Source organism: Rhamphochromis longiceps, linkage group LG7 (genome assembly GCF_057381845.1).
Source record: "Rhamphochromis longiceps isolate RC_006_pf linkage group LG7, R_longiceps_female_GT1.1, whole genome shotgun sequence".
Lineage (NCBI taxonomy): Eukaryota > Metazoa > Chordata > Actinopteri > Cichliformes > Cichlidae > Rhamphochromis > Rhamphochromis longiceps.
The window spans coordinates 60647511-60672659 of record NC_140563.1 but is presented as its reverse complement, the minus strand read 5'-3'; the positions used below and the strand labels follow the sequence as shown (position 1 = coordinate 60672659).

Here is a 25149-nt window from a genome sequence, read left to right as displayed (position 1 = left end):
ACACTCGCCTTTATTTTAAGGTCCTGCACTTAAGGCCAAGGAGGAGTATTTTCAAGTCTGAATTGACGGGATGATCAAACACCCATCAGACTTTTCACTTAACCAACTTAATTCAATAAAAATGCCCTGAGAACCATCCAAATCCATTTAATGGGATAACACTGTAGCCCTTATTGAGGTCAAGTCCTATTTGGTAAATAAGGTTACAAATAAAGGTTTTTTCTTAAGTATGACCAGGAAATGTATTAATGCACTAAAATGAGAAGTACTCATAAGAAAAATGGTCCCAGTGATTGTTCTATACTTTCATAGAGTGTTTACCTAGTTTACTATAAGCTGCAGCTAATGCTAATGGATAATGAATTGAATCAGAGAATCAATCCATTTGTATAGAATTATATTAAAAAACTTCCCCATGAATTGTCATTTTGAGGTTTTGCAGACACAAACAATGCAACATTAACTTGACCCCCATTTTTGGACATGTGACAATCATAGTGACAATGTAGGATCAAGTTAATGATCTGGCAACCACCTGTTGCTAAGGAAAACGACATATTCCCCAAATGGGTGGCAGAAACCTCCTTGTGATTCCTTTGGTCACTAGCATATTGCTGCAGTTGCAATTTGATTGGGAGTTACAGACGTGTCCACAAACACTGTCCAGCTACTCTGCAAGCTGCAGTGAAACTGGATATGAAGACGTTTCACCTTCAAAGTAAAAGCTGTCCCTTATGAAACATGTTGGCTGCAGATTTATTATTGCCCGACTAGTAGTTAGCGAATATTTGCAGACAAACATGAAAAACTACAGGCAATCAGTAATCGCTGTTCAGGCCTCTGAGTTCCCTAAACTGTTTTTTTCTAGTATTGGATCTGGATGATGTCAGTTAGATGGGCTATCTACAACATGGTCATCTCGGGCCCTACCCACATCCTGTTCAAACCAATCAGAGGGAGGGTGTGTTCTGGTTTCACAAGGAGGATAAACTGAGGTTCCAGTATGAGGTAAATAAGGATTACTTTGAACTGTGAATCATGCAAAGCTACTGTGATAGAATCCCAGAATAAAAATGTGAAACTGTAAATTAGCATGAGAAGTTCATTTTAAGTACAGTAATGTGAAAAGAAAAAAAAACAGTGGGAAGCATCAGCTCTTTAACTGCTGTTATGTCTCCCGGTTCCTCGGAAATTCCCCTTATAATGCTGAGTCATAAAATGAAACACAAAAAGATTAGTGTTACGAGACTTCAGCTGATATGCTCTGATGATTCTTCAAAGGGAAAAAGCCAAAACATACTATAGCCTAAAATCAAACAGGCGGTAGATCTGAAAACAATTAAGTGTGCTACTGCCACATCCGCATGCTACTCGGCCAACTTCTGCTCCATCTGCAGACTGCAAGTGAGGGGACGGAAACTCAGACTGGAGGTACAAGAAGCAAAAGCAGCACTCACGAGAACAACAAGAATAAGCAAGATTATGAGGCAGGAAAGCAGAAAAACAAGGAGTGTGGAAAGAGACCTTCCAAGTAATTCAAAAAAGCTGCAAGTAGCACAAAAAAAAAACAAAAAAAAAACCACCCTCCTGAAAACTGTAAAACTCAGACTGGGAGCTGACAGCTGCCCCTCCTCCCCCTGCATTCAGAAACCAGCTCGACTCTGCTGTTAATTCTGACACTAGCTTTGTTTTTATAGACGTATAAAGCTCTCATATAATGAGGCAATTATTCAGGTCTGTGCAGGACCACCAGATGTGGGCAGCATACTGCATTTGCTGTTTATACCAATGAGCAATTGCTGGATCCTGCTAGAGAAAATCAAATTCCCGACCACTGCTCCCTCCCCGGAGTTGCTCAGAATCCAGCTGCTTTGTGTTAAAACGAGATCATGAAAGTTGGCTTTAAATCCTGGAGGAGGAAAATACTGGAGTGGCACTAAGGTCTGTCCTATGTGTAGTTGAGAAAAGCAGAAATGCTGTTAATCTCACTAATAACAGTTTTTCTGTGCATTCTGTGAATTTCCCAACAAACATTCATTAAATTCAATCCTGTTTTTAAAGCTTCATTCATTTTTGGCCACTTGGGGGCAGTAGATCAAGTTGTAAACAAAAGAGCAACAAGTTAGTTACCTGATGATTGCAAACAATCCGAGTCATGTTAGCTTTATTCTCTGTAGATGATAAAAGCTGCACTTTGGGCCTTTTCACACCTAACTCGCTTAGTGTGGAATTTTCTTTGGCATGAACTGAAAATTATAGGTGTGAAACTTACCACAGACCATCAGGCACCAAACAGCCAATCCTGAGACTGACAAAGAGCTGGATCAAACTGAACCAGGGTTTAGTTTGTTTCCAGTGTCAAAACACTCTTGGATGGTTTGGAATTTTGGACCAATGACAGGAAGAAGAAAAAGGGGCTGTCATCAGCACTAAAAGAAAAGAAATGAGCCATGGCAGCAGAGGTAGGTCATGTAAAGTCCTTCAGTGTGCTCACATAAGCTCTTTGAACTAAAACTACAAGGATAAAATCTATGCAGTGTAACAATAAATAAATGAATAAATAATCATGGTATGGACTTTCAGGTTCACCAACTAGTGGTTAATTATGTAGTTGAAGTTTGATGTCAAGCACACCAAAGAACTGTAGCATGCATTGGTTTAAAATGTCTTTTTTATTTCAAATAATTCTGCCTCTGGAAATAAAGTTGATGAGAGCTAAAAGAATAAATAAAAACAAAATAGGTTTTGGAACACACGATCACTGGAATAAAGGTGCTGCACCAAAAGCTTCCTTGTGCTTGCTAGCAGACTGCCACGATTTGCCTCCAGTTTGAATGGAATACACCCACTAGCACTAGCTAGTTTGCTAGCAGCGCAGTAGTAATTGAAAAGTTGTGATGTAAACTGAAAATGGAGACAGGTCGCCTTCAAAAGGCACTACTCTTACCTTGAAGGCAAACAATCTCCATCTTTATATGTGTCGCACATTTCAGTTTCGCCACAATTTAGAGAGTAGTTTGCAGAAGAGTCTGCATCTTCCATGCAGTCTGCAGAAAAATGCACATTTTTCCCTAGCAACCAGCGGTTGCCAGTTGGTCTCTAGCCCTTTGCTACTGGGGCTTTAATCACTTGAACCCTACACTGTGGTGCACAAAAATGGCTGACAAGTTAGCGTCACATGACTAATGGTCATGTGACAACAAAAGCCCCAAGAGCATGCTGGCAGGCTTAGCTTCAAAAGCTCAGCAGACACAGTGCAGTTCTTATTTAATCTGTGCACAGCATTAATTCACTATATTAGTCTTCCTATGCAGCAATAACCTGCAACATCTATGTTAACACTGCATCAATCAATAAACCACCCACCAGGTGGAACACACAACACATTAAGTCTCTGTTTAGTATAGATATAAAGACAGAACAGCAGTCTTATGCTGTGCAGTTGTAAAACTGAAAGTACAGAACTGGCTTTAATAGTTTTGTTGTATTAATTATGAGTGTACAGCAGCTGTATTAATAGGCAGTACTGTTTGGGGGGTTTTTATTGTTTCTTTTTAAGAGTTACCAAAGTATATTAGAGCCATAACCTTTACATATTAATAAATTCTTAATGAAAACTCATATTAGTGCAGATCAGAGCTTTAAGTTAAGGTTTTGTGCATTTTCCCATACCACTGATTATGTGGAAATTTGGTAGTGGTTACGTGTTTTTGTGCTCCTAGCATCGTGGCTAGCATAAACCCTGCTTTCAGCTATTGTGTCACACGTGGCAATCCACACAAGGCAGCAGCAGGCTCAGCTGAAAAGCTGCTATAATGTAGATAATGCACATAAAACGCCATCATTCCCTTCAGAGCGCCAAGAAAAGGAAAGACAGACAGAGAGAGAAACAGAAAAGAGGAGGGAGAGAGAGAGGGAGAGAGCATTTATAACTTCCTGGGGATTCACTGGAGAAGCACACACACACACACACACCACAGAGGGTTGATTTCAGCATAGAGAAATGTGCTGACCTGCACTAAGCAAGAGCCAAGGGCAACAAAACACTAAATACAAACGCTCCTCTCTGAGCTGGGTACTTTCCCTTCAGTGCTTACACATGTTTAAAACGGAGTGTCTGCCTGCTTCTGAGAGAGCGTATGCTGTGTGTGTGTGTGTGTGTGTGTGTGTGTGTGTGTGTGTGTGTGTGTGTGTGTGTGTGTGTGTGTGTGTGTGTGTGTGTGTGTGTGAGAAAGAAAGAAACAAAGTACCCAAACTACACATTTATGATTCATTTCAAAATAATCCCTCAAATCTCTGCAACACTATCTCAGTTGTTACTGTATCAGCTGGTTAATGAACCATTTTGGGAAATCTCCTCCAACAGACTCCACCTTTCATTGCAACACATCCAAGCTGACAGACCACATGCTTGTAATCATTTTAGCACCAATATACAATATTTATGGCTTTATGAGTGTTGTTAAGAGATACTGTTTGTTTTACACAAAGTGCACTTTTCCAGTTTCTAATCATTTGTCACTGGATGGGGTTTGGTCCATCCTCAAAAGCCAGGTTGACGGTTCAAACTCCTTGTCCTGCTGACTTGAAAACTAGAATATAACTGACATGAAAATTGATAACACATGTGCTTGATTTCCTTAAATTACTATGCAAAAGTCTCAAGCCACCCCCCTCATCTCTTTATATTTTGCTTCCAAGGAGCTAGACGGTCTTGTCATGTTTTAAAGTGATGTTGAACAGTATTTCTCCAGGCTTTCACGTTATTTGTTCCCATTTATTTAGTTGACTCTATAAAAAAATGCCAAAGACAACAGAGTTTGACGGGCATAAAACAATATTTTTTCACAAACAAGGTGAGAGCTACTAGTGGAAAACATGACATGTCTCAGCATGGTGTGCTATGTGTCCTCAGAAAATCTGAGCAACCTGGACAGGTGGAGGACAAAATAAGTAGCAGGCCTAAAAAAGCCATCTACACCAGACGAACAGTATCTGAAAGTCATGTCCTTAAAAAACTGAAAGAAAAGATCCAGCAAAGACCTCAAACAAGACCTAAGAGATGCATCTGGCCCTTCAGCTGTTTGACAAGCATCAGAAATGTTCTCAGTGGAGGATGGCTGTGACAAAGCCATTCTTCAATTCAATTTATATATCGCCAAATCACAACAACAGTACCCTCAAGATACTGTGTATTGCAAGATAAAGAGACAGAAAACCCCAATAATGAAATGACCCACTATGAGCAAGCACTTTGGTGACAGTGGGAAGGAAAAACTCCTTTTTAACAGGAAGAAGCCTTCATCAAAACCAGGCTTAAGGAGGGGCGACCGTCTGCTGCAACCAGTTTGGGGGTGAGGGGAGGAAGACAGGACAGTCAGATTTTGATCCACCATGCAATGCCATGTGGAAAGCATCTGCAGCTTCAAAAAAGTAAAAGTGCAAAAAACACACAACGGGACACTATCAGTCAGACTGGCCTCCCCAGAGCCCAGGCTACAACATTAATGAAGCAGTGTGGGATCATCGAGAATTCAACATAAAGGCAGCCAACTTCAGTCTGTGTTAAAGAATAAATGTGATCATATCAAACAACCTGTTAAAATTATACAAACTCTGCTTTTGACTTATATACTGTATTTCACTGAACCTATTTGCCATTTTTCTAGCACAATATTAAGAAACTGTATATTGTAACGTGTTCTTTCACAGCTTTCACCCTCTTTGTTCAGCTCACAGTGTGTATAAGGGTTGATGTGTACAGCCCGGCACATCAAGCCAAAGAAAACGAGCTAGGATTAGCTCGACTGGTCTCAACATGAAAGATATATTTTATGCCTTGAGCGTCAAAATAATAACATTCCTATGATGAACCCTGAAGCTGCATTTAATAAGACTGTTATATTTATTTCCAATTGCTGAAGTTAATAAATAAATATTTGCTGAATGTTTACACTTTAACAAGTTGATATAAATCTGATTGATATTGTGCTTATAAAAAGAACATTTATCATTAATTAGTTAGCGACAGGCTAGCGACCTGTCCAGGGCGTAAATCCCTCACCCGGAAGTGAATGGATGGAAAGTTATAGTTAAGTAGGCGTTCACAAGGACAAGTTCGCGTTTGGAGGCAAAACCCCCCTCCCCCCAAAAACAAACTCAAATACATTTTGTGTTTGAACTGAAGCTTGGTGTAGTGTTAAACTATTCCTACCTTGTGCCAGCAGGTGCAGTGTGTGAGGCAAGCTTGGCAGGCAGACAGAGGCAGGTAGGCAGCGCTGGCATCAGGCAGGGAGCAGGCAGTGGGAGACAAGGGGGACAGAGGCAGGGACACCGACTGACGGTGATAGTGGTGATGCGGCTGAGCGTAACAGATGGCAGCTCGTTCACCGCTCGGCCCTGCAGCTTGAGTTTCTCCTCCTCCTCCTCCACTGCTTGCCTGGAACAACAAACACACACAGTACCAGGGTGAAGAGCACAAATATGACTACCTGCAACATGCTGAGTGACAGCGTGATCCATTTATCTATTCATCTCTGGTCTGCACAGGACACAAAAAAGAAATGTGGAACTACCCTCCTGCTTATTTGTAGGAGATTTTCCATCATAATGGAAGTAATTAAATTAAATTTTAGTCATATATAAGAGTTTTTCTGGGAGGAGATGTTTAACTGTGAGATTTTTCTGAGAGAATGTGGAGATACAGAAATTCTTTTATTGCTGCCATATAATCTGCATCATTATAATTGCATTAATAACATTCTTTACAGCATTATTTCATCTAATAATATTTCTCACAGTATTGATACTGCATTACAGTTGTTTATTGAAGATGTCCATTTGAGGATCCTTCCATTATGTTAACTTTTATTACAAGTACGGTTAGAAGTATTTTATACACATTGCATATCTGTGCTTATTTTGAGTTGATGTTCAGTTCATTAAGGGTTTTAAGCTTCACTGGCGTGACTGTCCAGGTGATACATGCTGAGGGAAACTAGAACATAGAAGGATAACTGCAATGCATGCTTATAGTACATATAATACATATAATCTAGGAATGTGTCTGGCCTGAGGTCTCAACTCATTTGGTGTCTTAATATATTTTATTCTACTTGGTAACAGACAATCAGAGTCAATAATTAGCCTCAGAGACCCTGAGGGCTTGAAGTTTATTACCTTGTATGGAAGGTGTTATAGAAAAGAGAAGTTGTATGTCTGCTTATAGCTATTAAAGATGTACGATTAACTGTGACTAATGTCTGGAACCTATTTTAATCTGTCATTGACGCCATGGGGGGGCGTGTACCCCACTGCTTTATAAGTGTCCACAACATGTATTTTGGTCAGAAGACATATGTTGATGTTTTCTCCGGGCTGTTAATAAACTCATCGTTTGATTGCACTTTTCTGGGGCTTCCGTGGTTTGTGACACTGCTCTACATTGATTGATTTCGCGACAGAGAATAACATTGTTATCACTAAAAACGATAAACTAATTCCTGCTCCTCAAAACCTTCAGTTTGCAAAGGACAGCCAATCCCAGCAGAGATAGCTTAAAGAGATTTTAAACGGCTCATTTCAGATGATTAAAGATTATCTTCAATTTTAAATGAAGCAAAGTAAAAAAAAAACAGAAAGAAAGAAAGAAAGAAAGAAAGAAAGAAAGAAATAAAGAAAGAAAGAAAATATTGAGCTTGAAATAAGCACAGGTAGCTCCTCTTCAATCTATTCAGCACTGATAACCCACCACTTGTTGCTTTCACCTACAACCATGTAATTTACCTTGTTCAGTACTGAACAGCACAGACCAAGGTCTGTGGCATTCACAGGCAGCCTGTCATTTACAGTATCTCACCTGTAATTTGCTGCATAGGTAACATGAATGTGCTGCACACCTGTAACCAGCTGGTGTTTCACTTGCTGTAATCACACTTTCTTTTCTGACCAGAAGAGAAACCCTCACCTCTGGCCACGCACCAGTAATAACCCTGGATGGCGAAGCTGAGGTGATCTGAATTTCCATTTTCATCTTGTTTAACTATTTTTGCAGTGGATAATCACAGGATCTTAGTAAATCCCTCAACTGGACTTACGTTATGTATTTGGGTTATATCATTCAAACTTGGTACTGTTTTCTGAAGTGCCTTTCACTTCCTCTTTTTGAGGAACCACAGAAAAATCTCACTGAAAGTCTCTTCCTCTGTGCAGGCTTTTTCCATCTGATACATAAACTGAACCTCCTGAACAGCTGTGTCAGCACCTAAGTGGGAGAATTCAAGTGAAATAGCCTCATTTCCTGTCTGATAATTGTGCATTTTCCCTCCAGAAGTTAGATCCCAGCATGTTTTGCCAACGTTTCTTGAAACAGTTCTCAGTCTGCCAAAAAAGTTGGCACACGATTTCATATCACACTCTGTGCTGTTTTAATGCACCATCTGCCAATCAAGCCAGAACTTCCTCTGACACTTCTACCAATAAATACGGCTCTTGTAAACAAATAAAGTGTGAATCCCCCTCCCCAACTAATTTCTCTCCCTCTGAAGGAGTTATAGGTGCACTTTCTCACCTGCAGGATGTCCTGGATCTGGCTGAGCTGCTGCCTCAGCACCTGCTTCTGGTGGAAGCTGAAGGCGGGGTGGTTGGATGCCATGGTGAACAGCAGCAGAAACTGCTCCTCTGTCCTCCCATCGTTCAGCGCCAGGCCGTAGTTATTGATCACCGTGTCTATGTGGGTCAGGGTCCGGTACAGGACCCCCGCAGCCTCCCGGTTGTCTGAACCGAGCAGTGCGAGGGACACCAGCAGCTTGCTGCGCACCACCTCATCTGTGATGTTGGTAAGGCCCGACAGGTCGACGGGGTTGTTGGCTTTGATCTCCGCATCCCGTAGAGAGTGGTAGTCCTTGCGAGCCAAGTCCTCCAAGCACGAGCCGAGGAAACGGAGCTCGATGGGGACGCAAAGGTCCAGCAGGCCGCACAGGAACTCTGCCCTCTGGGCTGAGTTGAGTGAGGAGAACCAGCGGTACACCCCCTCTCTGTGAACACAGCTCTGGCTCTCCACCATCCTCACACACGCACTCACACTGTATGTGGACCGGTACAGTAACTACAGAATTCACTTTAAAAACGACTTGAAGGGAGCGCGCTCGGGTGTGCGCACAAATTGCGCAGGCGTCGTTGGCAAACTCAGTCCTAATTTACCAACTTAGGTTTAAGCGGCTGTTTGCCACTTCAACGTTCTCGGTGTTTGTCTGAGAGCGGCCGCAGGAGTGAAATTTAACAAGCAACAGTCGTTTCCTTTGTTGTCGGAGCAGAGACGACACCTAAGCAGGCCTTCCCGAACCAGAATCTCCCCAAAGTCGTCTCACATGGAGCCAAAGTGGACTGGTCTGCATTCACCACGGAGCACGGCAGCCCAGAGTCCCTCCGCCGTGTCCCCCTCCGCCGGTCGGACCGCGGACCCCCTGACGGCTCAGAAACAGTGGTTGCACAAAGGCAAGCGAGATCAAAACACACCGCCCCATTCAATGATACCCTCAAACACACCGAGACTTTTTGATCCGAGCCGCCAAGCCAAAAGGCACAACAACAAGCCCTTCCTGTAGAGTTGCTCCACCGTCCTCATGGCTTCCCAAAACTTGTACGAGGAGCCGCGGGCACCAGCCAAAGACTGCCGGATTTCAAGTTTGTAAACACAACTAGTAGATCCCGAAGCTACTGCTGGTTACCAGTGGAAATACCACGAGAACATTTCTTAGACATTACCTCATCAAAAGCAGCTGTGGATTAAAAAGAAATCTCACTGACGACTCTGGAGGCGTTTTTTAAAGAAGCCATGAAGGAATTTGGTGCACATTTTACTTCTAGGTTCTTCTAATTCTGCCATGAATCTTGGAAGCGAGAAAAACAGCTGTATATAACATTATCCCAACTCTGGTAACAAGACAAACCTACCACAGAGAACGGTCTGCTCTGATTGGCTGCGAGAGCTGTCTTTAATCGAGGCTCCTCCTGCGATTGGTTCAGAGCGATATCCGTTGCCCTTTTATTCCACATCTTTTTCTCATGCGTTCATACTGCGCTTAGTTATTAGGTATTTAAAGTGCCAGACACACACTCAACTGATGCTTCCAAGGCAGTTTCAGCTTCATGGAATAAAGAGAACTGCAACAGTTGTCTTTATTCCAATATCGAATCAATAATCTCCACGGAAGAGAATATGCAGAATAGTAGTTTCCTGTCAGTACTGGTTCACTTTTTTTGGGGGTAAATTCGGGGATTTTTTTGGTAAAGTTCCCTTTAGTCGTTTATTTAGTTATTTATTTCAGTATGGCATCATCAGTGTATTTAAAAATGCATATCATGACTTATAAACTGTCACTTTTGAGGAAGTCCTGGCACAGTATTTTACATTTCCCCTCCACTTAGAGGTGAGTTTTGCTAATAGTTACTGATCTTTGAGTACCTCTGAGCAGAATGATGTGTGTTCAGAGTTTGATACTACTTCATGTGCCTTTAAAGTCGTGTGCTGGGAGTAAGACCTGAGTTAAAGATTTGGTGTTCTTCTGAATGAGGCTGCAGTCGTCAGGGAGTGCAATTTAAGTGTATGGCGGTTGAACTGGCATTAATCTTTGGGAATGCACCATGTTTTTATCCCTTGTGACCCGTCCGTAAATTCATGTCCCACAAAAACATTTTTTTTAAATTTATTTTAGTATATTAGAATCTGGTCATGCTGTTTTGAGCTGGTAATGTGTCCAGCGTTTCCCCCCTGACTTTCGCCCAGTTTTAGCTGGGATAACTATCACTTAACTACTTATCCAACTTAGCTAAGTGGATCTGGTCGTCTCAGTGTGAATGTCAGGACCTAAGACTTATAATAGGATAAATCAGGTTTTCCACTTCATGTCTGGGTTCCTTTTTTCCTTTTAACTGTTGTGGCGGAACAGTGTATATATTTAAACTTTACAGCCTTTTTGGTGTAGTTCATATATAGGTCCAGAAGATGGCAGCAGATGGCTATGCTGATGCCTGCTGCAGCGGCACATTGCCGACGGACGTGGTGTTGTGTCCAGCGTAATATTTGCCTCCTCACAGATGATAAAAAATGTACACACACCCTAAAAGTGCTGCTTAAATTCTGATTTACGTAATAATAAAATGCGCTAACTCTAGTGCACTGTGTCCCCTCACCTCGCCCTACAATGTAGTTCTAATCTTCTTTCTCCTCCACCTGCAGTTCTCCCTTGCTCCATCGTCTCGACTGTTTCAGCACATTAGTCTCTATAGGTAAGCCCCGCCCATAAATAAAGACCCCGCCCTCTGCTGACGGAGGAAAGGTCTAAGGTTGCTATAGTAACCATACCCCTCCCTCCCAAGCAGGTTCTGTACCACTCCCTCTCTGCATCAGGGATGCTGCAAAAACTGCACACACAGAAAGTATGAAAACACAACGCAACGCAAAGAAAGAGAGAGAGAAACCAAAAATACAGGAGCCAAGTCGTTTTCTTTCAAACACTTTCATTATTTTTCTCCACACAACTGAAAAACAGAGTAACTCCCAGAAACGGAAAGAAAGAAAGAAAGAAAGAAAGAAAGAAAGAAAGAAAGAAAGAAAGAAAGAGGAGAGTGAAACTATAGAGAGAGAGAGAGAGAGAGCTTGGCATGCTGTAGCATGCTGCAGACTAACGGGGTGGTGCAGGGCATCGTCACCAGGCTGATGACATACAGCAGAGCTTCTAGACCGAGGTGTTGTCAGAACATGGGGAAACGCCAGAAATGAGCCTACAGCCTGAGAAACGCTGTCGGACAGAAAAGCAACAGCAAACCTCTCTGCCCCTCCTGGAAGTTGTTACTGATGGTGAGGGTTTCAGCCATCCTGCCATCCGATCATGAGGAAGGAGAAGGACGAGCAGACACGCACACACACACACACACACACACACACACACACACACACACACACACACACACACACACACACACACACACACACACACACACACAGATGTTCATATACGGTACTCTCTGAGCAGTCATGTGCACACATGGAAAGAAACAGAGGGATTGTACTGGGCGGTTTGAGAGAAATCCAGTTGATTAAAAAGCACGACAGCTGTCTGCGACAGTCTTGCGTGTCAGTAAGCGTCTTGCTCAGCAGAGGAGAAGTGAAGGAATGGAAAGGATAAATCCTCACTTGGCGCTGGCTACTGCTTACTACAACAGCATTGCATCACCTAGCTCCAACTAGGGACTTCAATCTGTGTCGCTTAGTTGAGTAAAATCAATGAGAAAGAGGCCGCTCTCCAAACTGTGCTCCTGTCAAAACCTAACATGTTGCTTCTGAAGCTTCTGAAGCTTCCAGATTCAACGCACAACTAAGATATTACAGCACATATGCATGCATTGTTGTACTTGGATCAATTTGCTCTACAAAAGCAATGCAGTTGGGCGACTAGGATTTTTTTCAGACATCTTGCAAGTATAGTATAAAAGATGGTGTCATTATCTTCAGGTTAGGTTTTAACAGAAGCAGTCAGAAAGCCGTATTTGTGAGGCTTCGATGGAAGCGGTATTTTCCTTTAAATACCTCAGCTGGTGGTACAGCAGGCGCAGGGCTCTGCCAATACGCTGTGCTGTGAATGTCCACCAACTCAGAGGAAGTTCCATCCTTTGACCGGTGTGTGTGGAGGTGGGGTTGAGTGGGAGGGAGAGAGATGGAGCGAGTGCAGCTGTCAGCTGATGCTAGTCGGCTAGATGTTGCTGTGCGCCGACTCTGTCCTCGTGAGATGCTCTTGTAAAGTTCATGAACAGCATGAAAGGCCACTGTGCAATTTTGAGACCACACACACAAACACACACACCGTCACACCTACACACACAGGCATACACTGTGATGGCAAAAACATCCAAGCTTGATAGAAACTCGCATCTCACTGTGAACATGATATCCAAACATGCTGCTCCTCACACACAGTATGCGATAAAAATTAACCAGATAAAGAAGAAGAAGGATGGGGTAAAAGCAATGAGTGTGTGTGTGTGTGTGTGTGTGTGTGTGTGTGTGTGTGTGTGTGTGTGTGTGTGTGTGTGTGTGTGTGTGTGTGTGTGCATGTGTGTTTGTGTGGACAGCGCATACACACTCTGCAGCTCTTGAGTGTGTCTCAGCCAACACAATGGAACATAAGCACACAACCATCAGTAACAACACCGGGGCAGGCGGAAGAACCAAAAGGCAGGAGTTTTAGAAAGAAGGGGAGGAAGGTTACAAAATAAAGAACATATCCATCAATGTATTGTACATGAGAGAAAATGTTAATAAATAAATTTTAAGTTACAAATCTGTTGAAAACTATGATTTGAAGATGAAAAAGTCTGTCTGGTCAGTCCTGTCTGTGCACTTGCTGTAAATGCCAGCTGCAGCTTTCGTGCCTGAGAATCAGGCAGCCCACTCGAGTCTTGACGTGAACCTCTGAAGCTCACTTAAGTCCAGTTTCTGGACTATATTATCTCACTGCAGTCCAGTCATCTGGACTGCTTTACCCCTCCTTTGTCCACCCCTTTGGGCTCTGCACTTCAGCATTTCTTCCAGGACGGCCGGACCAAGCTCTGCTTAGTTTGGGTTAGCCACCTTTAGCCCAAATGAGGGTGGAGCCTTCCTTGGTCCCAGCTGGTTGCAGTAATCTCACCAGGAACACGAAGGGGCAGCAGATTCGCCGTAATACTCATATGAATTTATAGTTGTTGTAGCATAGGTGGGCTGACTCTGAAAGCGGTGCTGTCTTTAAATAAAAAAGTGGATAAACAAAATAGCCACTCCAATGTTGAGCAGAATCACCATGACAACCAGGATGGAGCTGTATGCCTGCGTGGGAGAGAAAGAGAGAAAAGAGAGAAAGTGTCAATAATAAAGACACACACACACACAGAGCTCACAATAGAGGCTGTTTTCAGTACATTCAACCTGAAAACCACTCACATTTATATTCATCCTTTTATCTCCTCAGATATATATATATATATATATATATATATATATATATATATATATATATATATATATATATATATATATATATATATATACACACATACATATATATACACACACACATACGCCTTGAGGTATATCACCTTGAGGTAATTGTTGTTGTGATTTGACGTTATATAAACAAAACTCAATTGAGCTGAATTTACAGTGGTGCACTTTCACCCATCTCTAAAGCCCTAAACTCACTCCCCAGCAGGATATGGCAGGTTTAATTCAGCTTCAGCCAATATGACAGAAAGTGTAACTTTGGTCAACAAGAAAATGAGAATTCCTGGCATCAGCTAAAATACTCTAAGGCTTGGTTGAACTGGAAAACCTTTTCTTAACAGTGCAAACCCTTTGGAGGCTATAGTGGAGATCCTGTTTTCATTATTGCCATATTTTTAGTGCTCACACGTGATTGTCTTAAACAAAACAGTATTCATTATTCTTCTGTTTATCCATTCATTCATTTTCTTATCTAATTTATTCTTGTTCTTTTTGGAAACTGTGTTATTGCACTGCTCACTGCATAACTGCCGCTGTCAGATGAATTCTGGTATTTCATCAAGGCATATTACTAGTTTACAAATCCTGTAGTTCTGGGATTTTCAGTACAGATCATCTTGAACACACAAGTGTCAAGTTAAATACAGTGTTGTGACATTTTTGAAGACCTAGTCCTAAATCTCTCCAGGACAACAGAAGGAACTTGGAATATCTCTGCTTTTCACAATAAAAGCCCCTAGTTAGTTATGGTAAGTTACCATATTCATTAAGGTATGTTGGACTGGCACAGTAAACAACTCCCAGTTAAAGCGAGCTTAGGATACTGACTTAAAATATGCAATACATGTTGGTTTCTTAATTTAAGCATTTCTCTCAAAGACAAAATTTCAATATCAGATCATGGAACTCTTTAAACAAATGTGAGTATTTTGTTTTTTATACTATTCTGCTTTCCTCTAAAATATATTTAAAAACTGCTGTTAATTTGCTATTTTATGATGTTGTAATAAAAGTCTTTAAAAAAAGTATTTTAAGGTCTTTTTTGTATCCATCTCTAAGCTCAGAATATATTGTTTACAGAAGAATAATACACACACATACACCAACTAATACAATATTATTACTTTTCATTCTTGTTATTTGATTTGCAGTGGAGGTGATACTGGAAAACATGACACACAAAATAATATGTTATCTAAAATATCCATCCTTTCTTTTCTTCTGTCGTTATCAGGGTCACAGGGGGGCTGAGTATATCTCAGCTGTCATCAGTGACGGGAATAACAGCGTTACAAGCAACGGCGTTACTTTTTTCAGTAACGAGTAATCAAACTAATTGCTATTTCTATCGTTACACCGCCGTTACCGTTACTAACAAGAAAATGCGGTGCGGTCGCGTTACTATTTTTCAACAAACAGATGGTTGAAGCTGTGTTCAGCTTATCGCGTCTTATATCAGTTCCACTGAAGTAGCTGTCTACGTAAGTAATCTGGGCGCTACAGTGATTAGCAGCTCCACGCGCTCCCGCAGGCAGCAGTTACTTTTTGGCACAACACCTGGAGCTGAGGGGGCAAAATAATCGCATGAGTGCTGCTGTTTGACTGAGAAATACTAAAGTTGTCGTGGTAAGCCAATCACATGACCACTTCAAGATGACAAAGCAACAAGGTGATATATACCAGTTTTTAAATTGTGTCAATAGGCCACGTAAAGCCAGAGTCATGATAAACAATATATACGCGGCGTTTTTTCCTCAATAGTTTCGTCACGTTTACTGTCTAAGGACAGCGCAGCGAGCACTCTCTGCTTATGAGCAAAAAAACTAAAAACAAAACAAAAATCAGCCTGTTCGTGTTGATGGAAAAATGTAACATGTCGACCAATCAAAAATGATATGGCAACATGACATTTGGTTGTTTAGGAAGAGGGGGAAGTTTTAGGAGTGACGGCGAGAGAGAGAGAGAGAGAGAGACAGCAGAAAAAGAGAGAGAGCGAGTTTTGAGATGTGACAGATTTGCGACGTTTAGCATGTTTGGAGTGTGTAGTTAATGTGTTGTCTTGTGTAGTTAGTGTGTAGTGTTGTGGATAGTTTTGTGTTGTGTGTCAGAACAATGAGGCGACTGCTGTCTCCAGGTAGAAACAGGAGTGATACACCTGCTGTCAGACCTGCAGGTATCAGGCTATGATGTTCTCCTTTATAGTGGACAGAAATTATTTTTTTGGAGTGGCACAAATAATTTGTGTTGCATCTTATTGAATGCAGAACAGCTGATTGTTCTGTAAATAGTTTGAAATGGTTATTTAAAAAATCAAGGTAAAAGGTAAATGGATGCAAATAACTTTGTTGTTTGCAAAACTTGTGCATAGGATTTTTAAAACTGACAATTTATATTTGCATTTAAAGTTATGAAATATGATTCATTAAACATGTTTGTGGTTGTTACAGTAAAAAATATAACTTTTTCTACTCGGATTTTATGGGGTTTTTTTGTCTGATTTTAGATCAATTGTGTTAACACAGTATGTCAAAATGAAAGAATAACTGTAAATTCAGACACGTGAGGTTGTGCTTAAAAGGATGATACCAAACAAGGCAAAGTAAATAGTTTTTAAAGGTGAAATGTAGAGGAAACATCAAAAGTAGTTAAAAATGGCCAATTCTACCCTGGACCCCATGGTTAAAGTTTTTTTTTTTTAAAGTAACGTAATAGTTACTTTTTAAGTAATTAATTACTTTTAGAATCTTGTAACTCAGTTAGTAACTCAGTTACTTTTTTGAAGAAGTAACTAGTAACTATAATTAATTACTTTTTCAATGCAACTTGCCCAACACTGCTGTCATAGGGCAAGAGGCCAGTACACCCCAGACAGATCGCCAGTCTGCTACAGGGCTAATACACACAGACAGACAACCATTCACACTCATTGGTAATTTAGAGTCACCAATTAACCTAATGCCACTAACTGCATGTCTTTGGACTGTGGGAGGAAGCTAGAGTTGATGGAGTTAAACCCAAGACCTTCTTGCTTTGAGGCAACAGTGCTAACCATTGCACCCCTGTCCATGTAAAATATGTAACCTAAAATAAATGTCACAGAAAAGAAACAATTTGAAAGGGCCAAGTTGCCTTTTTGACCAGCAGTACTTGAGAAAAGACCAGCAGGAGTGGTGATGCATGTAAAAATCCAAAGACAGCTATTGGGTTTTACTTACATAGCTTCTGTTAACTGTTTTAAGCCTACCAGAAATTTTTGTGATCTCTTTGTTGCCTTGCATTGTGTTACCTGTCTTCTTGTTAAAGACTTTCAATAAACACAAACAGGAAAAAGATCGAAGGCGAAAACTGCACGTGAATATAAATACTCCATTTCTGCCTTTATCGAACAAGGAAGCCTAAATTCTCTGAGAGAGTGAGGTCAGAGGTGAAGCTTGGCTGCACTACAGAAGCCTTGAGCTGGTGTCACTGTGGTGTCTTGCTCAGTGACACTTCAGCAGATGCTTGCTGACAACCTGGGTCATGTGGGTGAAGGCCAGTCTTTCTGACCACCTGTACGCTGTGGGTAATTATGTGCAAGTAAAACGAGTATATCCACTGACACGACCACTTTTTGTCTTTTGCAAAATAACGCACTGCACTGGCATTAGCACACACAGAGCGGATTTTTACTCTTAATAAAAGATTTACCGAAAGAGGAGGACCTGCAGAAGACCTATGGTTTTAATTAAGTCTACCTCTGAAATAATTTTAACAATCGCTGCAGTGGGAGAGGGAAAATAGGACTCCGTGAACCTCTACACACACTTATTAAGCTGCATTAGTGCAACACAGTTGTAAATGAATCCGTCCAGAGGCTGCAAACAAGGTTTGTGCTGATCAACACAGCGATAGGCTTATCACAGATCCGTGTCATAAATTATTACCAGACCACAAGTGGATGATTCATCTGATGGCCTGTTTTTGTGTGTTTTATTTAACCTAATTTATTTAAAAAATGAGGTCCTTATTTGTGTTATCACACCACTTGATACTAATGACTTCCATATTGACACCCAACTTCTAAGAGCACCCTTTTAAAAAAGTGGGTACTTGATTATATAATAGATTGGCCTTAAGTCTAATTCCTTCATTGGTTCTGGAGAACGTTTATTTGTAACTAGTATTTTCAATTAGTAAAATATATGGAACACACACCACAAACATATATCTTCATCCGCACAATATTGCTAAAATTAGAAATTTCATGCACTGTTTTCGCCAAGGCTGGACTATTCTAGTTTCTAATTATCAGGCTGCTCTAACAGCTCCCTACACAAACCTCAGCTGATCCAAAATGCTGCAGTGAAAAGACTAACGGGTACCAAAAAGAGACAGAGCATATTTATCCCACATTGGGTTCTCTTCATTGGCTCCCTGTTAAATTTAAAATCCTTCTCCCAACAAAGAAAGTCTTAAAAATTTAGTCCCATCATGTCTTAAAGATCTCATAGTATCATGTTATCCCAACAGAGGCCTTTGCTCTTACACTGCAGACTTTTTTGTACTCTAAGTAGAATGGGAGGCAGAGTTTTCCGCTATTAGATCCCTCTTCTGTGGAACCAGCTCCCGGTTGGGTTTCAGGAGAGAGAAACTCTCTCTAAGCTCAAAATAATACTAGATCAGATGACCATCAGCCATGTCTTAATTATGCTACTATGGGCTAAGACTTCTGAGGGACTTCTCATGCTGCACTGAGCATTTCTCTCTGACTCCTAGCATGTTTACATCCCACTTAACTTTTACCTGTGCTCTCCCATAGTTCGTGTTTTCTCTCCTGAACCTGTTCGCTCCCAGAGCCTGGTTTGCCTGGAAGTTTCTTCCTGTTCAAAGGGAGTTTTTCCTTCCAACATAAAGAACATTGACATGACTTTTATTGTGGACTGGTCCAGTATAAATAAAACTGAAGTGAATTGGGACTGAGCTGGATGCTGTGTGCCTCTCAAATGAATAGCTGCACTTTGTGGAAAACACAATTACTTGCTATCATGCTGAGAGTTAGAAGATTGATGCAGCTGTACTATCTGTGCACTGAAAACACCAGCTAGCGTGTCTACATTACAATATGTTTTGGTAGTAAAAATTTAGCATCAGTATGCATGGTGCATTCCAAATTTAGCCTCAATAAAAAAAAAAAGAAAGAACTGGACTTTTGTTTGAAGTCTTGTTATTTACACCATCACGATGCCCAGCCTGAAAAAATTAGTTTTTCAGACCTGAAATATTAACACTGGAGGACACAACAATTAAATTACCGTAATGTTTTTAATTAAGAGAGTATCCATATAGCTATAAAAGTCTGCATTAAAGGCACTCGCTTGTTGGTAGACGCAACAAGTCACAATACGACTGTTTTTATCCGTCAAACAGTCCTACACGGCATCAAAGACAGAGGTTCTGATAATTAAAGCAGTGATTCAGTTTTGAGGTGACTTTGAAAAAATCCTTAACACAAGCACACAACATACGCCCCAAGCTAGTAACCTTGGTGTGCGTTTTGATCCTCATCTGAATTTTGAAGTGCACAGACAAAATATCGCAAAAACTGCCTTTTTATCATCTTAAGAAATGCTGCAAAAGCACAGCCATATCTCTCCCACGCAGATACAGAGAGACCTGTTCGTGCTTTTATCACTTACAGGGGTTGACAACTGTACTGTAATGGTTTCTTTTGTGGCCTATACCAAGGAAGATTTGGATGAACTGCAGAGAAGCCAAAATGCAGCAGGTGTGCTGACCAGGATTAGCAGGAGAGGACAGATTATTTTCTGTAGTAGATTTGTCTTTTTCTGCTTCTAGTTTACTTTAGTGACTGATTACACGTCTATTTATGCTTTTTATTACACATTCCTGCTAATTTTTCTTTCATCTGTCTCGGGCTTTTCACCTGTTCCTCCACAATCTGCAACTAAGACTAATAAAGAAACAGTCTGGGATCCTCCAGAGGCAGCTAATCTTAAAGATATTTTCATCGCTTGTCTCAGATGTATCCGCTAATATGCTTTTTATTTTTAAATGTAACTTTAGTTGTTTACTTTTTAGATATCTTCGTCATCGAGTTACTAATGGTTGTTGTAGGACATGGGCCATGGGGATGCAGCTTCATGTAAATATGAGCCTATGGGATGCACAGAGGTTGGCTTCTGTGTTACATGATGCTGAGTTGATGTTCTTGAGTGACTATTTCAGTCCAGAGTATTCATGTTAGAGCAGACACGGTAAAGAAAACACATCTTTTTTTAAAGTAATTTTATTGTATGCATCTTTCTGTTGCAAACTTGTACGAACACTTCATGGACGGATGTAAGTGATCAATCGACTGATTGATTTTGAGGGCCTGTGTTTGTGCTGCTGCACATCTGCATGCGGAAGGGGCCCCGGTGTCCATTCCCATGGCGTTCTCGCTGTGTATTTATCTGAGTGTGATAGTATCTGTGCATGCTGTGAACCTGTCTTACACAAATCTCACTTGTTTCTCTGCGGCTGCAAACACACAAACACACACACAAGCACCCTACCTCCACCCCCCCCCCCCCTTTGTCACTGACACGCGCCCACTGATTGGCGCCGTTGGAGCAAGGCATACGCTGTTCCCTAGCAACAGAGCGCTGGTTAACCAATAGGGGGCCGTCTGTGAGGATGGGGCTAGTTTGCCAGTCTGCTGTTACTAAGGTGCAGAGAGGATTGCTGGGGTTCTGTGTATCTCTATCAGTGTGTGTGTCCATGTGTCTAAGGCTTTGTGTTTGCATGTAGCAGGTAGCAGCACACACTGAACTGATGAGCAACCGGCCTCAGCCACTAAAGCCATCACACTGCTGCAGAAAAATTCTGATTAAAGTGAGCAAGTTGTTTGAGGAGCGAGGAACTGTATTTAGCAGTTTACACACAAGCAAAGTGAGAGTGCGAGAGGGAGAAATGGGGTGCGTCCTTATGTGCTCAGTGAACGTCTGCGGCGTACGATGTGTGGTTTTCACTTGGTGATTTTCCTGTTGCTTTCATTAGCTAATGCCGCGACCATATTATCACCCAGGATTAGCGTGGATGGGGCCATCCACCAGCCTAAGTCAAGATGAAGCCAAAAAATTATATTACAGCAGCATAATCCCTCCCCGCTCGCTCACAGTACAAAAAAATCTTTCTTTATTTCATAAGGTTAAACCTTGTGCCTCTCCACCCGGATTATCTTAATATGTGGGATAACATTGTGTTATGTCACTGGGGATGGGATGTATCCTCATGACAGTGGGCAACAAATCCTTTTAGTCAAATCAATGTGTGGCAGTGACATGACAGATATGAAAAACGCTCCATTCAGCTGCTGTCCACTGATACTGAAGCCAAGTGGAGAATTTCATGCTAAAATTCCGAGTAATAACTTATATTTTATGTAAACAACTTTATATGAAGTCAAATTGCTTAATGTAAAGTGTAATGGGTCACTTATGTTATACCCAAAGTTGTTCAGTGCCTTTTGGCTTCATACTTACTTGCATAAAACGTGTTTGAGCAGCAGAGTGTTTCCAGGAAATAAAAGTTTGATAAAATCTCTCTTTACTTGCCCAGCACTAAATTGCAGGCAAAGTTAATGAACAGCTGGTGAACTCAGAGCTACCATTCCACTTTCTTTAGGGTTCAGAAACTAGATTCAGTTCAGACTCGAGGACAGTAGAGGGCGCTTGGAAGATAGTCCTCAGTGAATAGAAGTGAAGGGAGCTAAAAGGCTATAAAGACAAATAAGGTATCAAAACAATCTAAAACCAGAATAATGTTTATTTTCTACATGCTTTTTATGAAAAAGACAGATACAATTTCCAGAAGAAATGGTTATTTTTGTAAATATGGCAGGTCCATGAGTCACTAACTTACTACAAGTCCTGTAACTGTAAGAGAATGAGTGTTCCTGACGATATCAGAGCTTATCTCGTTACAGCGTTACAGAGTTATTAAGACATGCTGTCTGAATGTGTTCATAAAGGCCCTGAACCACAGACTGTACATAAAATATGGACTTGGCCACTGTGGCATCACTTAAAGCTGCTCTTATGGAGAACATCATCTTGGCTTTTATGCAGCTAGCAGTCGGAGTGTTTCCACAAGAAGGTGAAGTGCTACATTATCAGCAAATGCTACACTGGTCAACAAGCATTTTTCTACTTGTGCTTTTACAAATTTTACTTGGTGACCCCAAAACTGACAACTATTTTTTATCTAGCATCAACAAAAAAAAACATTTTTTCTTTTTGTTGTTGTTATGATCTTCTAGTAATTGGATAACTAGGATGACCAGGTGGGAATGCTGATGCATTTTAGCATTTAAGAGTTACATTTGGTCTCCAGGTTTGGTCTTTGTGGATTCTGAAATTCATGAACTGATGCGTGAGTTCAAAAAAAACTGAAGCCAACTACATCAGCAGCATAGGACGGATCCGTGCAGGTTGTCCAGAATTTTCTTGGCAATCACAGAGCAGAGAATTATGCTGAGCTTGTGGATAACATGCTGAAATCATATCAGCTAATGAGTGCCAGACTGTCACTGAAGAAGCAGTTTTTACATTCTCTTGTTGACTTTTTCCCACTAAATCTAGATGACAGCGATGAGCGTGGGGAAAGATTTAATCAAGATATGAAAGTGATCGAAAACTGATATAAGGGAAAATTTAATTTGAGCATGGTGGGTGGCTACAAAAATACTCAGTACCTCAAACATCTTTGAGCGCACATTTAATTTTGAGCTAAATAGACAGAAACACGCTTTAATGCATCTCTGAATAAAACACCTCAAAAAAATTTTGCCAGGAAAATTTCAGCCATAGTGTTAGACATATATTATATTGATTAAAGTTTCAAAACGCCAATGATGTGTATCTCAGTAGCATAACATAAAAATAATCTAATTTCAGCAACCTTTAACTTTAATAGGTTTACATGCATGTGTTCTTAGAAAAATTCAACCCCATACAGTAAAGGAAAAATTATCTGCAGAGACTTTAACCATTGTTTTAATCACACACTACATACAGTGGGGCAAAAAAGTATTTAGTCAGCCACCGATTGTGCAAGTTCCCCCACTTAAAATGATGACAGAGGTCAGTAATTTGCACCAGAGGTACACTTCAACTGTGAGAGACAGAATGTGAAAAAAAAATCCATGAATTCACATGGTAGGATTTGTAAAAAATTTATTCGTAAATCAGGGTGGAAAATAAGTATTTGGTCACCTCAAACAAGGAAAATCTCTGGCTCTCACAGACCTGTAACGTCTTTAGTAAGAAGCTTTTCTGTCCCCCACTCGTTACCTGTATGAATGGCACCTGTTTGAACTCATCATCTGTATAAAAGACACCTGTCCACAGCCTCAAACAGTCAGACTCCAAACTCCGCCATGGCCATGACCAAAGAGCTTTCGAAGGACACCAGGAAAAGTATTGTAGACCTGCACCAGACTGGGAAGAGTGAATCTACAATAGGCAAGCAGCTTGGTGTGAAAAAATCAACTGTGGGAGCAATCATCAGAAAATGGAAGACATACAAGACCACTGATAATCTCCCTCGATCTGGGGCTCCACGCAAGATTTCATCCCGTGGGGTCAAAATGATCATGAGAACGGTGAGCAAAGATCCCAGAACCACACGGGGGGACCTGGTGAATGACCTGCAGAGAGCTGGGACCAAAGTAACAAAGGTCACCATCAGTAACACACTACAACGGCAGGGAATCAAATCCCGCAGTGCCAGACGTGTTCCGCTGCTGAAGCCAGTGCATGTCCAGGCCCGTCTGAAGTTTGCCAGAGAGCACATGGATGATACAGCAGAGGATTGGGAGAATGTCATGTGGTCAGATGAAACCAAAGTAGAACTTTTTGGTATAAACTCAACTCGTCGTGTTTGGAGGAAGAAGAATACTGAGTTGCATCCCAAGAACACCATACCTACTGTGAAGCATGGGGGTGGAAACATCATGCTATGGGGCTGTTTTTCTGCCAAGGGGACAGGACGACTGATCCGTGTTAAGGACAGAATGAATGGGGCCATGTATCATGAGATTTTGAGCCAAAACCTCCTTCCATCAGTGAGAACTTTGAAGATGAAACGAGGCTAGGTCTTCCAACATGACAATGATCCAAAACACACCGCCCGGGCAACAAAGGAGTGGCTCCGTAAGAAGCATTTGAAAGTCCTGGAGTGGCCTAGCCAGTCTCCAGACCTCAACCCCATAGAAAATCTGTGGCGGGAGTTGAAAGTCCGTGTTGCTCGGCGACAGCCCCAAAACATCACTGCTCTCGAGAAGATCTGCATGGAGGAATGGGCCAAAATACCAGCTACTGTGTGTGCAAACCTGGTAAAGACCTATAGTAAACGTTTGACCTCTGTTATTGCCAACAAAGGTTATGTTACAAAGTATTGAGTTGTATTTTTGTTATTGACCAAATACTTATTTTCCACCCTGATTTACGAATAAATTCTTTACAAATCCTACCATGTGGATTCATGGATTTTTTTTTCACATTCTGTCTCTCACAGTTGAAGTGTACCTCTGGTGCAAATTACTGACCTCTGTCATCATTTTAGGTGGGGGAACTTGCACAATCGGTGGCTGACTAAATACTTTTTTGCCCCACTGTATATTATTTATATACATTCATTGCTCCAAAATGACCAGAAAAACTGGTAATGCTACTAAACAGGTGGACATTAACCTCTCCATAATCTTAATTGGTGTGGTTAAGATGGGCATTTTGGTCCCTCACATTTACTCTTTTTTGGGGGAGGTCTCCACTTGATCTGAACAGCCACACTGGAAGGCAGCGTGAAAAGGTGGTTGTCATTAAAGCACTGATGGGGATGTGATGGCATTTAGCACACATTTTCAGAAAGTCTCACTGGGGACACACTCATGGTGCTTTTTTGGCTAGTACACACAAAAAGTGGCACAAATAGTTGAGTGATAAATGAAAGAAGAGTACTGTGGCGTACAATACTGCAGATAACGGGTGACACAAACACCTTTAAGGGTGATGTCACCCTTAAAGGTTAGTTGCCTGGATCCAGCCACTCTTACTGGATTGTATCATGTC

The 25149-nt window shown here is 41.2% G+C and overlaps 2 protein-coding genes across 3 annotated transcripts in view; both read right to left on the bottom strand.

Annotated features, from left to right (window-relative positions):
- Nucleotides 1-9962, bottom strand: part of zcchc14 (zinc finger, CCHC domain containing 14) — a 28017-nt gene extending 18055 nt beyond the window's left edge. For both annotated transcript variants that reach the window (XM_085414672.1, XM_085414673.1), the window contains exons 1-2: nucleotides 8570-9962; nucleotides 6215-6439 (exon numbers count right to left, since the gene is read on the bottom strand). In XM_085414672.1, coding sequence (XP_085270798.1) covers nucleotides 6215-6439; nucleotides 8570-9064 — 720 coding nt within the window. In that variant the 5' untranslated portion in view covers nucleotides 9065-9962. The remainder of the gene's footprint in view (nucleotides 1-6214; nucleotides 6440-8569) is intronic.
- A 1674-nt stretch (nucleotides 9963-11636) lies between these two features.
- Nucleotides 11637-25149, bottom strand: part of jph3b (junctophilin 3b) — a 56015-nt gene continuing 42502 nt past the window's right edge. The window contains exon 6 of the mRNA XM_085414671.1: nucleotides 11637-13864. Within this exon, the coding sequence (XP_085270797.1) occupies nucleotides 13784-13864 (81 nt within the window). The 3' untranslated portion in view covers nucleotides 11637-13783. The remainder of the gene's footprint in view (nucleotides 13865-25149) is intronic.